Source organism: Castor canadensis, chromosome 10, assembly GCF_047511655.1.
Source record: "Castor canadensis chromosome 10, mCasCan1.hap1v2, whole genome shotgun sequence".
NCBI lineage: Eukaryota > Metazoa > Chordata > Mammalia > Rodentia > Castoridae > Castor > Castor canadensis.
In genome coordinates this window covers 67,962,954-67,975,651 of record NC_133395.1, presented here as the reverse complement: position 1 = coordinate 67,975,651, position 12,698 = coordinate 67,962,954, and the positions used below count along the sequence as shown (strand labels likewise).

The 12,698-nt window shown below is 33.6% G+C and overlaps 1 protein-coding gene across 4 annotated transcripts in view; it reads right to left on the bottom strand.

The window, feature by feature from the left end:
• The window catches only part of Postn (periostin), a 32,042-nt gene extending 21,505 nt beyond the window's left edge, over positions 1–10,537 (bottom strand). The window contains exons 1-5 of one of the 4 annotated variants that reach the window (XM_020151717.2): positions 10,250–10,537; positions 8,924–9,022; positions 5,154–5,218; positions 4,601–4,758; positions 339–503 (exon numbers count right to left, since the gene is read on the bottom strand). In XM_020151717.2, the coding sequence (XP_020007306.2) occupies positions 339–503; positions 4,601–4,758; positions 5,154–5,218; positions 8,924–9,022; positions 10,250–10,368 (606 nt within the window). In that variant the 5' untranslated portion in view covers positions 10,369–10,537. The remainder of the gene's footprint in view (positions 1–338; positions 504–4,600; positions 4,759–5,153; positions 5,219–8,923; positions 9,023–10,249) is intronic. The other 3 variants (XM_020151718.2, XM_020151720.2, XM_020151722.2) reach the window with 3 other exon arrangements.
• Between the last annotated feature and the right edge of the window lie 2,161 nt (positions 10,538–12,698).

Genomic DNA, 12,698 nt, shown 5'->3' with positions numbered 1-12,698 from the left:
ATCAGTATAGTAGCCGGAGAGTGAGTAAAAGAACATTCATTCTCTGATTATCCTTTTTTATCTATAAAAATTATTTAAAATCCACCAGCTACTAAGTTTCACTTTTATAGAGTATGTAAATCTACTGTCAATGAACTAAAAATGTAATTTATCATTCACAATCTTTAGTAGAACTAGTAATCAGATTGAAAATGTACTTGTCCTAGATTTGGGAGAAAGTCATGATATAAGCACTTATGTTATATTAACTTATCATTTATGTATAGATTACAGGAAAGGTACCGATAACATTAAGGATGACACCACTCAGAAATGTTTGTTTTGTAAATCAAACTTACCCCGTTAGGATAATGATTAATGAAAAGCCCCAAATTGTTGTACATTGAAGGAATAACCATGCCATGTTTTAAATCCTTGGTCAACAGTCTCTTATTAACCATGTGGCTGTGTAAAGCATTCAGTAATTCAACATTTACATTGTTCTCCAAACCTCTACGGATATCCTAGGAAAAATTGAAATTGAAGTTCATTTTATTGTCGTTCACTTTTTGAAGTTGTCTTGATTATCCTATTTCTACTCTTGCTACTGTCTTATTGCATTATCAGTTGATAATATAAAATTGATTAAAAAATAACTATTTCACTTAAATAAGAAACTTTATAAATTCAAGAACTTTAGTTAAGTGTCTTGAATATGATAGGAGTACTTGGATATTTTTAGAGACAAAACATAATTTTAAGTGACTATATTGATGAATAGACAATCGATGTAAGTTTAAGACTTAGTGTGATTAGACATTATCAGATAACTAAATATTTTAAGTGGGAAAAAATTAAACTTACATAATTGCATAAACACTTTAGTTTAAGAAGAATTTTATGCTTATTCCATAACACATTCAAGAATTCAACCACCAGTGCCTTTTAATGTCCCAATACCACATATTATATTATGCTACACTTGATGTTCCAGGAAATTCAGTAGTAAATAAGGTGAAATCTCAACAATTACAGTACTTATAGCAGGAGGTGAATGGAAATATAGTAAGATATAGGGTAGTAGGAAGAAAAAAATGCTTTTAGAGGTCAATGGATGAATGTCAGATATTCTTAAAGTGATTTGGAGATAAACATGCAAGAGTAGAGGAGATGTAAATGGATAGGAATGCTGGGATATCTTTCGGAGTCCAGTGAATGACATAGGGCAATAGTTGAGAAGGCAATGTAGGCTGTGTCAATACCTACTTTTATGTTTCTCAGATGATATTAAGAAAGATTTTCAGAACTAGGAATAGAAGGAAAGTACCTCAACATTATAAAAGCTATATACGACAAACCTACGGCCAGCATTATACTTAACGGAGAAAAACTGAAACCATTCCCTCTAAAATCAGAAACAAGACAAGGATGCCCACTATCTCCGCTCCAATTCAACATAGTACTGGTATTTTTAGCCAGAGCAATTAGGCAAGAAGAAGGAATAAAAGGAATACAAGTAGGTAAAGAAAGTGTCAAAATATCCCTATTTGCAGATGATATGATCCTATACCTTAAAGACCCAAAAAATTCTACTCAAAAGCTCCTAGACACCATCAATAGCTATAGCAAGGTAGCAGGATATAAAATCAACATAGAAAAATCATTAGCATTTCTATACACTAATAATGAACAAACTGAGAAAGAATATGTGAAAACAATTCCATTTATAGTAGCCTCAAAAAAAATCAAATATCTAGATGTAAACTTAACAAAGGATGTGAAAGACCTCTTCAAGGAAAACTGTAGAGATTGAGGAAGACCATAGAAAGTGGAGAGATCTCCCATGCTCATGGATTGGTAGAATCAACATAGTAAAAATGTCGATACTCCCCAAAGTAATCTACATGTTTAATGCAATTCCCATCAAAATTCCAATGACATTCATTAAAGAGATTGAAAAATCTACTGTGAAATTTATATGGAAACACAAGAGGCCACGAATAGCCAAGGCAATACTCAGTCAAAAGAACAATGCTGGAGGTATCACGATACCTGACTTCAAACTATATTACAAAGCAATAACAATAAAAACAGCATGGTACTGGCACAAAAACAGACATGAAGACCAGTGGAACAGAATCTCCTCTGACCCAGATATGAAGCCACACAACTATAACCAACTTGTCTTTGACAAAGGAGCTAAAACTACACAATGAAGAAAAAACAGTCTCTTCAACAAAAACTGCTGGGAAAACTGGTTAGCAGTCTGCAAAAAACTGAAACTAGATCCATGTATATCACCCTATACCAAGATTAACTCAAAATGGATCAAGGATCTTAATATCAGACCACAAACTCTAAATTTGATACAGGAAAGAGTAGGAAACACTCTGGAGTTAGTAGGTGTATGTAAGAACTTTCTCAATGGAACCCCAGCAATACAGCAACTAAGAAATAGCATAGATAAATGGGACTTCATAAAACTGAAAAGCTTATGCTCAACAAAAGAAATGGTCTCTAAACTTAAGAGAATACCCACAGAGTGGGAGAAAATATTTGCCAGCTACACATCAGACAAAGGACTGATAACGAGAATATATAGGGAATTTAAAAAAACTAAATTCTCCCAAAACTAATGAACCAATAAAGAAATGGGCAAGTGAACTAAACAGAATTTTCTCAAAAGAAGAAATTCAAATGGACAAAAAACACATGAAAAAATACTCACCATCTCTAGCAATAAAGGAAATGCAAATTCAAACCACACTAAGATTCCACCTCACCCCTGTTAGCATAGCCATCATTAGCAACACCACCAACAACAGGTGTTGGTGAGGATGCGGGGGAAAAAGGAACCCTCTTACACTGCTGGTGGGAATGTAAACTAGTATAACCACTCTGGAAGGAAATTTGGAGGCTACTTAAAAAGCTAAACATTAATCTACGATTTGATCCAGCAATACCACTCTTGGGGATATACCCAAAAGGCTGTGACACAGGTTACTCCAGAGGCACCTGCATACCCATGTTTATTGCAGCACTATTCACAATAGCCAAGTTATGAAAACAGCCAAGATGCCCCACTACTGACGAATGGATCAAGAAAATGTGGTATCTATACACAATGGAATTTTATGCAGCCATGAAGAAGAACGAAATGTGATCATTCGCTGGTAAATGGATGGAATTGGAGAACATCATTCTGAGTGAGGTTAGCCTGGCCCAAAAGACCAAAAATTGTATGTTCTCCCTCATATGTGGACATTAGATCAAGGGCAAACACAACAAGGGGATTGAACTTTGATCACAAGACAAAAGCAAGAACACACGGGAGGTATGAGGATAGGTAAGACACCTAAAAAATTAGCTAGCATTTGTTGCCCTCAACACAGAGAAACTAAAGCAGATACCTTAAAAGCAACTGAGGCCAATAGAAGAAGGGGACCAGGAACTAGAGAAAAGGTTAGATCAGAAAGAATTAACCTATAAGGTAACACACATGCACATGAAATTAATGAGTCAACTCCCTGTATAGCTATCCTTATCTCAACTAGCAAAAACCCTTATTCCTTCCTATTATTGCTTATACTCTCCCTTCAACAAAATTAGAGATAAGGGCAAAATAGTTTCTGCGGGTATCGAGGGGGTGGGGGGGAGAGGGAGGGGGCAGAGTGGGTGGTAAGGGAGGGGGTGGGGGTAGGGGGGAGAAATGACCCAAACATTGTATGCACATATGAATAATAAAAAAATTTAAAAAAAGAAAGATTTTCAGAAAGGTATTTGGTACAATAATTATAGGACTTTAATGTCTGATTAAGCAGTAAATGAAACTGGCAGTGAGGAACCACTGAAGATTTTGTGACATTAAAATGTAATGATTATAACAAGAAGAGTTATCAAAAGGAAGTGGACAAGACATTGAGATGTGGGGTAGGTAAGAGAGAGCTCTGTAACTCAAGCAACTAACCACACAGATAATGTAGCAAAAAATGACAATAGGACTATGCCTATGCCTATATTGACCAAAATAGGAATTGTTAATTCTTCTTTAAATCAAGTAGTAGCGATGCATTCTACTTCTGGTATTTTTATACCAGTTTTACAGACTTGGAAGTTGAGTCATATTTGTTGTGTGTTGTATATTAGACTGTACACAAAAGAGTCTAAAAATCAAATACATTGTCTGCAATGCTTCACTTAAATATACATAAAAATTTACAAATCTTAGAATCTCTGAACTGCCATATACATTTACATGCAATTAAACATATTTAATAAAGTATAGCTCTGCAATATAGCTTATGATAGATTTCAAATTTAACAAGGTTTCTTAACTTTGTTTTAGATATGTCATTTAAAATTACATTTTTTAAGAGGAAAGGAGTAAAATACAATAATAATAATTGTCCTATCAGTTTATTCCTGTTTTCCCATTTTATAAATTATTCTGTGAGTCTGGGGAAAATCCATTCATGGTTGTATGAACATGCATTATTTCCCTTGATAACTCATTCTTTTGTATATTCTTATATATGCACAGTAGCAAGACAGAAAGTTCTATTAATATTCAAGTTAATGAAACAATAGCACACTACAAATATATTAATAAAAGATGAATTACAGAATCCAAGTTGTCCCAAGCCTCATTACTCGGTGCGAAGTACGTGAATGACCCCTTTCCTTCAATTTCTTCCCTGAGTTTTGAGACATCAGAATAATGCTGTGTTGTGGTGGCTCCTACCACACCCAGTGTACCGTAAACATGGTCAATAGGCATAACTGAAAGAATAAAGGAATGAATAAGTACTTAGGATACTATTCCCAGAATATTATCTCACAGTCCTCTAAACATTACACTAAGGACCCTAATGCTTTTAAATAATAGGAATACATTCCACGAAGCATCAAATTCTTGAGGGAAAGTTGAAATACTTTAATAAGGCTTCAAAATAGGCTTTTATTGTATTATCTAGCATCCAGTGTATAATAGTGTTCTAGTATTTTATCATTATGACAAATACGTGATTTATAGAAGAAATTTCTTGGATTTATGCTGGTGCAAAATTGACACACATAAATGCTCATGCACACAACTGTCTTCTCCACAAAACTCTCAATTCTGTCTCCTTACACCAGACAAGTTCTTCATGCACTCAGAAAATTTAGATTTTTACCTGCTGGACAGCCTTTCATTCCTTCCATTCTCATATAACCAGGACAACATTCATACAACACAGTCCTGTAGATGGACAGAAAATTAATATTAAAATGGGTAACTGCAGAGGATACATTTGACATAAAGTTTATTAAGAATGAAGGCAATTTTTTTCCACCTCTGGCACTGCTATATTTATATTCATTTAATTTTCTTCTGCAGCCTCATGGCATTGGTGAAAAGTTCCAGGATCTTGATCCAGAAGAATGAAATTTGTGCTGCAGTTTCACTACTTGATACACAAATGACCTTAAGCAAGTCACTTAATAAACTGGAGTTAAAGTTTCCTCAATTATTTAATGTAAATGTAGTAACAATACTTCTTACTAACAAGGTAGTTTTTCTAATCCATAAAATCCTATCTCATTTCTAACTCAAATAAATAATGACATTTTTGTTTTGAATTGCCAGTAGAACTACTAATTTGATAATGTTAAATATAAGCTTTAAAATCTTCTGTTTTATTTTTATTTTTGTAAAGTTCAAAAGAAAATATTCTAGCATAGAATATTGGCTGAAAATAGTAAAAATATTTAAGAAGATAAAGACAAAATAAAATGGGAAATACTAAATTCTAACTACTCCCTCATTTTAATATAATTTTAAGCATATGTATTTTGAGAAACACATATGAACTGTATGGGAATTTATGTAAATCTTAACATGCTCCCCTAAAGAAGTTATTTTTATATATATCTCTCTATAAATAATGTTTATATGCAAAGGAATTGATTAAAATCATCATATATTAGATTTAATGCATATTATAAATAATAAAAATGAGACACATCTAATTATTCCATAGTCATGAAGAAAAATAATGAATGGCACATAGAATTTTTTAAAGAGAAAAAATTTTATAACACATGCTAATGTAAACCAGGGATCAATTCTAATGTAGAGAATTTAATTTATTAGAAATAAAATTTCAAAAAAAGGTGATAATTTCAGCTGATAATTCAACAATGTAGTTATCTAAGAAGATATTTTAAAAACAAAAATGAGATTTTTTTTCAAAAGTACATTTATGTCACACAAAACTCATTGTTTTCATATGGTCAGTAGGATAAAGCAAAAGTACACAAAACTCTTTACTATGCATAGTTCAAAACTTGGGAAATTCATCTTCATTTTCAGAATAGTAACTAAAATTCATGGAATTCCAATTGAAAATGTCACTGACATTTTCTACAGGGAGTCAACTGGGTAGATGTATACTGTGGACAATATCTTAAACCTAGGAAATTTCATGTTCTATATTAGGTCTGCCCCTTTACTTCCCTCAAATTGACAAAGCAACTGTTGAACCGGAAGGCAAACATTGCTGTCAACTGATACATAAAGTCTTAAAGATGTCTCTTGAAATTGTAACAGAAGCAAACAGATGGCAAACCAGGCATTCTTCTTGTCAATATTATTGATTACTTTGGTGGTTTGGAACTAGCAATTACATTAATCTCTGTGCACAGATGTAAATGTGTTTGGGAAAATGAAGCTACTGGAGGGAAATTAGCTAATGTAACTGAACAAAGAGACACTGTTACATTTCTGGTAAAAAGCCAGGCTTCAAAGGAGGGATTTCTTTTAATGGAAAGCAAGAAAGAATTTTGGCTTAGATTCTGTAAAAATTTTGGCATCTCTAATATATTTAGATGGTTAAAGAAAGATTATAGCATACTTCCTGAAATTCCAGGATGTAATAAAGATTTTCTGTAGATATTCATAGAGCATGTCCTTTCTTTTCTAGTTAGTATGCATTCCAAGTATCTCTCATGGTATCCAAGATAAAAAGAACAAAGGAGAATTCAGAGCCATAAAGTTCTCAACTGGGGACTGATTTGCAGCATGGGAAGATCATTGTAAACACTGACTTGCTTTATAATTGTGTGAATGACTCACAAGTCTACCATATGTCTGCAGACTAATAGGAACAATGTCTAGGTCAAAAAATATTATCAAGTTGCAATTCTACTAAGTCAATGAACAGTAAACCAGCAACAAGTCCTGTGATATCCTATATGTGGTTGTCATGGGGACATATAATCAAGCTACAGCTGTATGCCTTTATGCATGAGTATTGCTTGGAAATAAAGATAGCCATATGCATTTCAAGTAGGTACCTGGTGACAACTCCTTTTCCCATTTATGTATATGTATTTGCTTTAAAAGAGTTTAATTTTAAAGATAATCAATTTTGTTTTGTTACTTAGTAAATTCACATTCATCAATTCATTTATTCTCTCAGAAACCCTACAATGTAGGTAAATTCTCCAAGAGGTTGTGATTACATATTTAGTATTTGTTCCAATAGCAATAGGTTGTAAATAAGTTTTTAACCAATTCTTCCCCTTGTTTAGGGTAAGTAAAGTTCAATATGATGTGCTAAGCAGTTTCTTCAGATCCTCTAGTGCTTAAGACATCCCTGCTGAATGTAGGGCCCAAATTAATGGATATCAGGAAGGACTCATTTCTATTGTTTGTTTCAGTGGGAATGGCATCAAAATCCATTTTGATTTAATAACTTATCCTAGCTCTAGCTCAGCTTCATTATTGCAAAATGATTTTGGACCATGTAAGTGGTTCTTACAATTTATATGTCCTAGACTTTTATTTTTCCTACCAATATTTATGCTAGAATAAACAACTATGTATGTCTACTAAGTAATAAATAGTACTTTCCAATCTTAAGTTAATGAATGACATCTATAAATAAGTTGGAGATTGATCATCCTTTTAGATATTGAAATATTAAACAAAGTGATGGGATTTCATCATCATCTTTATGGACCCCTGTGGATCTGGCAACTTGGTCTACTAATCAATGAGTTAACGAACAGATGAAATTTAAGTTCTTTTCAACCTTGAGCTTTAATGAAGCCTCTGTGACAAGCTGCAATACTTCACATAATTTCCAAATGACTAGAAGCAAACATTCATTTTTGCTCCAAAAAATCCTATATTTCAAATCCATTTGTTCTTCTGAACCACTTTTTTGAAGATGTAAAATGAGGACTTGAGGCACAGAAGTTAACTGACTTGCTTAATATACAAGAGGACCAAGCAATACAAAGGATAAAAGAGGAGTAGAAGCAACATAGTAGTCTCCCACTGCTTCTATACCAAATCACATTGCCATGTGACCTGCCTCCGTTTGGACATGTGGATTCAGGGAGAAATCTGAGTCCCACTAGTAATAGCGGAGAAGAAGGGGAAGTTTCCTTATTCACATTTGATTCTTTCTTTAAAAAGCTCACAAAGCTCACAATTTAAAAAAAAATGTATGTATTTGTATGTATGTAGATATTTATTTAGTGGTACTGGGGTTTGAATTCAGGGCCTTGCATTTGCTGTACTTGCTAGGCAGGTGCTCTACCATATAGGGCACTCCACTAGCCTTTTTTATATTGGTTTTTATTTAGGTCTTGCTTTCTGCCCAGGTGAGCCTGACCTCGATTCCTTCTATTTGCACTTCCCACATAGCTGGGATGAAGACACAAGCTACTGTGCCCAGTCATTGGTTGAGATAGGGTCTCCTGAACTTTTTTCTCAGACTGGCTTTGAACTGTGATCCTTCTGATTTTTGTATCCCATATAGCTAGAATTATAGACTTGAGCCACCACACCCTGCCTTGAACAGTATTTTCAAGAGTGGTGTGTATATCAGGAGGAGGCATATGAATCATTGTGTTACCATTGGAACTGGCAAATGATGAAAAAGAAAAGACTCACGTTTTCTTTCCACAGATGGCACCTTGATACCAGTTCTTACAAGAGCTGAAGTATTTCTTTTTGGTACCCAAAATCTGTTGAAGGGCGCAGACATTTGGGCTTGAGGATAGAGGAAAGAGAAAAGAGTTAATGTCTTAGTTGTGACTACCTTTTCATAGTGAATGCTATTTGTAAAGGTTAAGATATGGGTTTAATAGTCACAGATGTGATTTTAGCCTTGCACAACCCTACCATAAAACTTAAGTTTATGAGAGGGAGAGAGAGAGAGAGAAAGAGAGAGAGAGAGAGAGAGAGAGAGAGAGAGAGAGAGAGAGACAGAGAATTATACAGAATTATATATCTAGGAGAGTAAAATACCAAATATATAAAAATGTTGACTTAGTAGGAATACTCAAACAGAATTAAATATTAAATTTAACAAAATTGTTATGTGTCTTTTAATAGTGGACAATCCACTGACAATTTTGACAGCAAATGTACTCATTTGAGGAATGACAGTGGCTTTAGGACTCTGTGGAACAATGAGAGATCACAAAGCAAAAGAGACAAGTTTTATTATGCACAAACTCTGCTCTGTAATTTTCTAGGTAACTGCAGAAGTAAATGAACACTATAATTAACTTTTAAACAAAACGTAGCATAAAAGACAATTTACTTCTTTGAATGGAAGTAATAGATCTAAACATCCCCTGCCACAATTGTTTATTTATTCTTCCTTTAAGAGAAGGAAGTTTTATTTCTAATGTGAGACAAGGGAGCCTTTGAATGTTATAGACATAGGAAAAAGTGACAAGATCTACATAAAAGTATAAGTGTTTGTTTAAGTTATAAATTATGTCTGAGTTATGCCTAATAACTAAAAACTGATAAATGTACTTGAACTTATTCTATGAAATAAAAATACTACAGAAAACTCAGAGACCTAGCAACATCATCCAATAATTTAAATGAAATTTGCTCTATCATGTGAGATATTTCTAATTGCTTTGCATAATGATATACTCTAATAGATATTTTAATTTTGAAAACTCCATTTCAGTGTTGTGTAAAGAAATAAAAGCACAAACTGAATCACAGAAAGTGCCCTGATGAATTTTGTTAATTAGATAAAAAATACATAGTATTTCATAAAAAGTAATTACACTCAAGTTATTTTGATAGCAATTCTTCAATAAAAGGCATATATAAATCATAAAATGCTCATTCTTTTCTCCTTTCTTATTACCTTATAAAACATTCTGAAGTGTATCTGTAAGAAGCTATATGTATTCTTGCACATATAAAAGTTAAGGGGGACAAAGTTTATAAAACAAACCATTAACTTACCCCTGATCCCGGCCTCTTATGCGGCTATGAGCCAAGACCTTGTCATAATAGCCATTGGCATTTGCAGGGTTCACAGCCCACAGCAAGAGCAGAGCAAATGTGGATAAGAAAGGAATCATCTTTGGTCTCTCCGCTGCAGTTAGTCCACGAAGAGAACTGGCAGTGGGCTTCAGAGAGCTGAGTTTATATACATGTCAGGGGTGTGGGAGGGAGCACTGTATCAACCTGGGAATCTGAACTCTCTCCAAGAATCATCAGCAACTTCAAGCTGCCAGAGAAAATCTGTTTAGGTTCCTTGTGTTAAGTGAGCACTCTGAACTTCTCTTTCTTCTCATTATAAGAAAGTTATTTGTTTTTAATCATATGAACAACTGACTCATTGCATGCTTGTATTTCAGTTTCATCTTGCAGAAGTTTGAAAGTTTGTTATGAAAGTGATTTTTGTCTTATTTTAAGGAATATTCTGAAATCTATCCCTTTCATAGTACATGTTCATGTGCTGAAAAATATTATGATTTGATCTTATCACAGTTGTCACAGTCATTCTACATGAGGGCTGCAGGGCTATTTTTCATAAGGAAAGAATGTTAATTCTGATAATCACAAAGGAGATTAAAAACAAATTCTAGTAGGTTTAAAACTTGCATGAAATTAGAATTCTAACTTGCTGAAAAGTCTTGTAGGAAAGTCCACATTTCCTTTGCAATCTACTGAAATGGAGCTAAAGCTCCAGTTTCCTTTCTCTTTTCAATTTCCAAAGAATATACAGTGTGCAGAGAATATATAAATCTACATCTGGCAAGTTTCCCTAACTTTTGAAATGAAGCAGAAAAAAAGAAAATTAAGCTTTGTCTTTTTTTTTTATAACATACTTCACACGGTGTTGAGTGTCTCTAGGCAGCACATCTACTGATAACCCCTGGACAAAAACATCTCCTAATAGAAACAAGTATTACTAATCCAAAAGCAATGGAATAATTAAATGCATATTAAGAAACAGGGTCATTGCTAAAATTATTCTTCCTCAGATTTTATCAAGAACAACTAAAGTCTCTTAATGTTACACTATGCAATTCCCAGCCAAGGGAACATGCGTTTTATCACTTCATACATGATATATCAAATGGTTCAGAATGATCTGGATTAAGGAAATCAGAATGTCAAATGTCAACATCAGGCTGAAAATGGTCGCTTCACTCCATTTTCTTGAATACACTACTTTCTTGGCATCCTAGAGTGTAAGTGTTATTACAATCAATACATTTGGTTCCAAAGTGTTCCTTCTGTACGCACATTGGTGGTTTCTCACTGGCAATATACAGACTGCCTGAGCTCTTTATGTTGTCCACTTGGACTGGTTTTAAGAGGAAGCTGGATTGGGCAAGAGTGGATTATAAGTATCACAAGAATGATATTTCAACTTCCGGTGGGGTTTTGCCCCTGAATGTTAAAATAATTCTGCAACTTCCTGCTAGTTTATTAAGAAGGCATACAAGGAAACATCATTCTGAAATATGATTTAGAGGTTTCTTTTTCAATTTTGAAATCTTGGTTTTAAAATTTTGAAATCTTGGCACAATTCACAAGGAGAACTGGAGAGAAAATAGAAATAAAGGGAAAGTATATTCCTTCCCTGGTCCCTTGTGGGAAAAGAAAGTCTAACGTTTATAGTTCCATAAATGGAATCATTCTAATTTTCTCTGTATATCTCTGGTTTGCCATATATAAAAGCTGTGTATTACTCTTATGTTGTACAAATGGTAAATGGTCAGTGCTGCTTATTGAATTGAACAGATAAAAATTTTATGTTCTATGAAAATAAATTCTACGTAATGTCAGTAAATTAGCTGCTAGAGTATTCTTGATAATATAGTTATGTGCAAAGATTACTTATCTTCTGACAAGTGGTAGAGTTTTACTTTTTATAAAAAGCATGATGTATACTCATACAACTAATAGAATCTCTTAACTCTTTTCAGAGTTTTGAATAATAGAATTCTATCTATCCTAAGGACCATCTTGTAAAAAGACCAATGGAAGTCATCAAATGCCACCCTTCAACAAATATTTACAGTTAGGATTAGTAATGACATCAAAGAAAGTCTTGAAAATAAGAGCCAGACTGTGAAAATTAACTATTTGCAAATTTAAAAGTTGGAAAACAACCAAAGAGAAAGAAAATTTTAGGTAAATGCAGATTATAAAACTGTAGTGTGATATTATATGTCAAACAGTGGAAGAAAACCCAAGGCTAATGTTTGAACTCTGACCATAGCTGATGGTTTTAGTTAGGGTGAGGGAAGGAAAGTTTCAGAAAAAGGGAAGGAAAGACAGCTCAAGTTATAGGAAAGACAGGAAAATCTAGGGAAGAATGCAATTGTCCTCTTTCAGACTACTCATCAAAGGTCAAATTCATTCATTCATTCTCTCTCTCCTCACAGATCCTTTC